Source organism: Mizuhopecten yessoensis, unplaced genomic scaffold (assembly GCF_002113885.1).
Source record: "Mizuhopecten yessoensis strain PY_sf001 unplaced genomic scaffold, ASM211388v2 hete_36152710, whole genome shotgun sequence".
In the NCBI taxonomy this organism is placed as follows: domain Eukaryota; kingdom Metazoa; phylum Mollusca; class Bivalvia; order Pectinida; family Pectinidae; genus Mizuhopecten; species Mizuhopecten yessoensis.
The window spans coordinates 1-3,931 of NW_018484940.1; the positions used below are offsets into that span (position 1 = coordinate 1).

A 3,931-nucleotide genomic window follows, 5' to 3' on the forward strand; every position below is an offset into this window, starting at 1 on the left:
ATCTGTCAAAATGTCTAAGTCTGGTGTTAGGGCCAGAGGAAAATCAGGCTAGTTTAAACAAAAAAATGACTCCAAATAAAACCTTACAATGATCGATATGGCAGTTTAAAATTGATGCCCTCATACAATGGCTTGTAGATCAATATTGAGTCAGTTCAATTTTCAGCATGTAAATCATAATTATTGATTTATTCCTTTAATGTTATACAATGGTAAATTGTACCTGAGTAATTATGTCCATGGCCATACGGGTTGTTACATTTTCCAAATATCTTTCTATTTTCTTCGTCACTTAGCTGTGTGCTAGGAACAAGAAAAACATACAATTTAATGTAACAAATATACATATAAATTTCAAAGAAAGCTATTTGAATGTCCATCCAGACTTAATACTTTGATTTCAATCCTTGCAAATTGCATTCGTTTGGTTCTTTGGAAATTGGTGCCATGACCAGGATTTAGTGAAAAGTTTTTTTTTTCTTTCTATTGAACAAAGTACATACATACAGATATAAAGTATGTCAGTCATACCAATTATGAAAAAAAGGAAAACATTTATTTGACATTTTAGATTTGATTAACCCAAAATCTTTCTAACACTGATAGCAACTGAGATCATATCTTGGGACTGGAAATCTGGTCCAGTTTTAGAACTATACCACTTACAGTTTTTGCTTTACTCAGGGTATGTGCAATCAAGTCAGGAGTTCAGAAATCTTTTATTCTTGGTCCATTGCATTGTTTCTTTTTTGGTTTGCTTTCCTTCTTACAAATTGGTGCTGTGACCAAGATTTTAGTTTGAAATTTTTTGTTTTTTGTTTTACTGGACATACAAACACCATGACACACAATAACCATGTTTTGGAAAATAAATAATGACTTTTTGACATTCATTATTTAAACCAAAGAATTCCTAAATCTGAATAAATGAGTTACCTGGTCACTGAAAATGGAACCAGTAAAAGAACACCACAACCCAGTTTTTCCCATTACAGTAAATTGAGAGTATGTCTATAGTTCAGAATTCTTTGATTTCAAACCCGGTCTATTGCACTTTATCAACCTGTTACAAATTGATTCTGTGGATTTTGTTTAAAATTTATTTCTGTTGTACATGGTATATGCACAGTACAAAATGTTATGTTCAGTGTTAAGACTTTTTGATTTCTTTAATTTTCCCACTGTCTTTTTATGCCAATATACTTCATTTAGTTTACATTTACTGTTAATGCTGAAAAAAAAATATCTGTAGGGAATTTCAGTTAAGGAAATTCTTTTAGCTTAAAGATGTTTTAACAAATCAAAGCAAAGTGAACCTGGGAATAAATATACCCATGAAAAAAACCCAGTAATTGTTATCAATTATAATACAAGTGCCAGCTGATTTCTAATGCTAAAGGATCCTTGTCCATCCTCAGGCAAAACACTAGAGACTATTATTCCACTGTAGCATATGATCCAGTAATCTCTCTTCAATTTCCTTTTTTATTTTCAAGTTATTCAGAGTTAAGCTTTAGAAAAAAAAATAAACACAGTTATAATATATAGTGATCTGAGTTACTGAAAAAAATCAGCATCAACAATTTCAAATGAAATAGATTTATATACATACAATCGTACATATAAATAGATCACACTCATTATCCACAACATAGTATACCTATATAGAAAGTGAAGTTGTGTCTCATTTTTGTTTGTAACAATGATCCAATTAGAAATGTCTTCATGATCAGAGCAAATTTTGTTGAGTTTTTTTTTTCAAATAAAAATTTCTAATTCTAAGCGTCTAATAAAGTCAATGGACCATGGAATACAGTTCACACTCAGCATCCGCAGCTTATAATGCAGATTGTGACTGATGCAGTGTGTCATCTGTTACTATAAGCTTAGGATGAATACCCTAGCTAGCACATAAACCTTTTAAAGTATTGTTTACCTCTATATTAAACGAATGTTTAACATTGGAGGTAAATGTGCTTCTTCGTCCGAGACACAATCAAGCCCTATAACAGGGAGACAGAACAAAACATTCAGCTTAGTGCGCTCGTTTGTCTGTGACACAAATACTGCAACCACAGGTGTTTGCATTTTTTTATAACTCAATTTACGGTCAGAATTTCAAACACCTGTGCTGTAAACACTCACCTGTGTAACCTATGACAGGCAGAAAATGATTCTGTTCTACTGATATAAACAATTGGACTTTTCTGCTGTATTGTTCCATTCATCTTGAAACACGTGTTCTGTTGTTCAACGATTTAGGAAAGATAAAAAACCTACTGGCTATGCAGACTTGACATTTACAGCTCATTATTTTCGTCTGCAGGAATTCCTTTAATGTAACGCCAGATTTGATTGGTTGAAATTATATATGCTCACCCTATTTCCGGTATTCCCCGGATTGACTTCCGCGATGGTTTTGATTGGGTTGCTGCTGTCATAGTCGTGGGAATCCTGATGGATTTGACGTCTTTCGGGCTTAACTGGGCTGTGATAACTCTTTTGGCTCTTTCAGGTCTTCTTTGTATCGACACAGCAACTAATGGTATATACCTCTTTGTTCATAACACTGTCCAGGCACAGGGGCACGCAACTAACGTTACTATTAAATTTCATCTTGATAGACTTTCTGTGTACGTTATATCTCAATACATTGGGATATAACGTACCCAGCTGAGTGTAACAAGTTCAAAATGAATAGTAGTTGTATGCCCCTGTGTTCCAGATGAACAATTGTGTAAAAACTGTACTGTTAAAATGTCCATTTTGATTTAGGTAACTTTGATATTTTTATAGTTTGAAAACATAGGTTGAGTTCAATTTTACCCCTATTTTATCCATATTATAATAGTCTAGGCAACTTTACATTATATTTACGACCCCATTTTCTATTGTGATCATTTTGTATCATTAATTGTCCATGTACGTTTGTCATCGTTTACATTTGCTATTTGAAGAGAGGAGCAGGGTGGGTGATGATGATGACGAGACATTTTTTAATAGAGCTACAAGCTACCAAGTCTGTCTTTGGGAAAAACTAGAAATGACCGCCACGACAGATCATGCATGATGTTATCTCAATTATCCGTGTTTATATATGGCCTGCATGGCCAAATATAGTATTTCTACTGATGCTGCCATGTTTACCACAATTTCCATATATTGGGTGATCATGACACCTATATATAGACGTCTGACCTAGAAAGACCAAGTTTCCAACATGTATGGGTAGAACATGCTGGATGACATTTATGTGACCTTGACCTTTGACCTCTGTAACATTGTTTTTAAAAGTGTGAAATGGTGCAATTGTGCACAACACGATGGTTTCTATTTTTGAAAGCTTTGAAGAGAAAGATTGCATCATAGGAATTACTGCATTGTACATAAATATTTATGTAAATTTTGTTATTTTAGAAAATAGTGCAGGTCCCACACCATCCTCGCCTGTAGAAAATGGTGCTTCATCTCAACAGCAACTAAATGTTACAAATTCTGTTGGGCCATCTTCAGAAGACCAAGTTTCTTCTGGGAATCAAAATGAGTTCTGCCCTGATGGAGTCGAGTGTCACAAACTAGGAGCCGAATGCATTAACTGTAACCTCAACACAAACTGCCAGTATGGAAGTAAAGAGACGGCTCAGTGCACTGTGAAGAGTGAAATTGATTGTACAGTAAGTTTTGTTTTTGCCATTCTGTTGCCTTTAGTATACAAAGTTAAACTAATCAATAGATAAAGATGACCATGACAACGTTTGATGAGTCGTCATCAGAACAAATTTTAAATATAAGCAGTTAGGAATAATGTAAAAAAGGCGTTGCCTTACTTACTGACAGTCACAACAAAGCTAATATAAAGGACGTAATACCTAGAGGGGTGATGTTCTTTGGTTGTCTAACCTGAGGCTCTGCCAAGGGTTAGACAACCAAA

The 3,931-nt window shown here is 34.2% G+C and overlaps 1 protein-coding gene across 1 annotated transcript; it reads left to right on the plus strand.

Annotated features, from left to right (window-relative positions):
- The first annotated feature begins 2,401 nt into the window (after positions 1-2,401).
- Positions 2,402-3,752, plus strand: LOC110444619 (TM2 domain-containing protein 3-like). Its single transcript, XM_021488983.1, has 2 exons — positions 2,402-2,545; positions 3,418-3,752. Exons 1-2 carry the CDS (start codon positions 2,458-2,460, stop codon positions 3,735-3,737), a joined length of 408 nt encoding a protein of 135 aa, XP_021344658.1. The 5' UTR covers positions 2,402-2,457; the 3' UTR covers positions 3,738-3,752.
- The last annotated feature ends 179 nt before the right edge of the window (positions 3,753-3,931 follow it).

What these genes read in the sequence shown, in the direction of transcription:
- LOC110444619 (XM_021488983.1), top strand. Translation starts at nt 2,458, where the DNA reads ATGGATTTGACGTCTTTCGGGCTTAACTGGGCTGTGATAACTCTTTTG. An exon ending in TATCGACACAGCAACTAATG is followed by an intron (nt 2,546 to 3,417) that starts GTATATACCTCT and finishes TTGTTATTTTAG; the next exon opens with AAAATAGTGCAGGTCCCACA.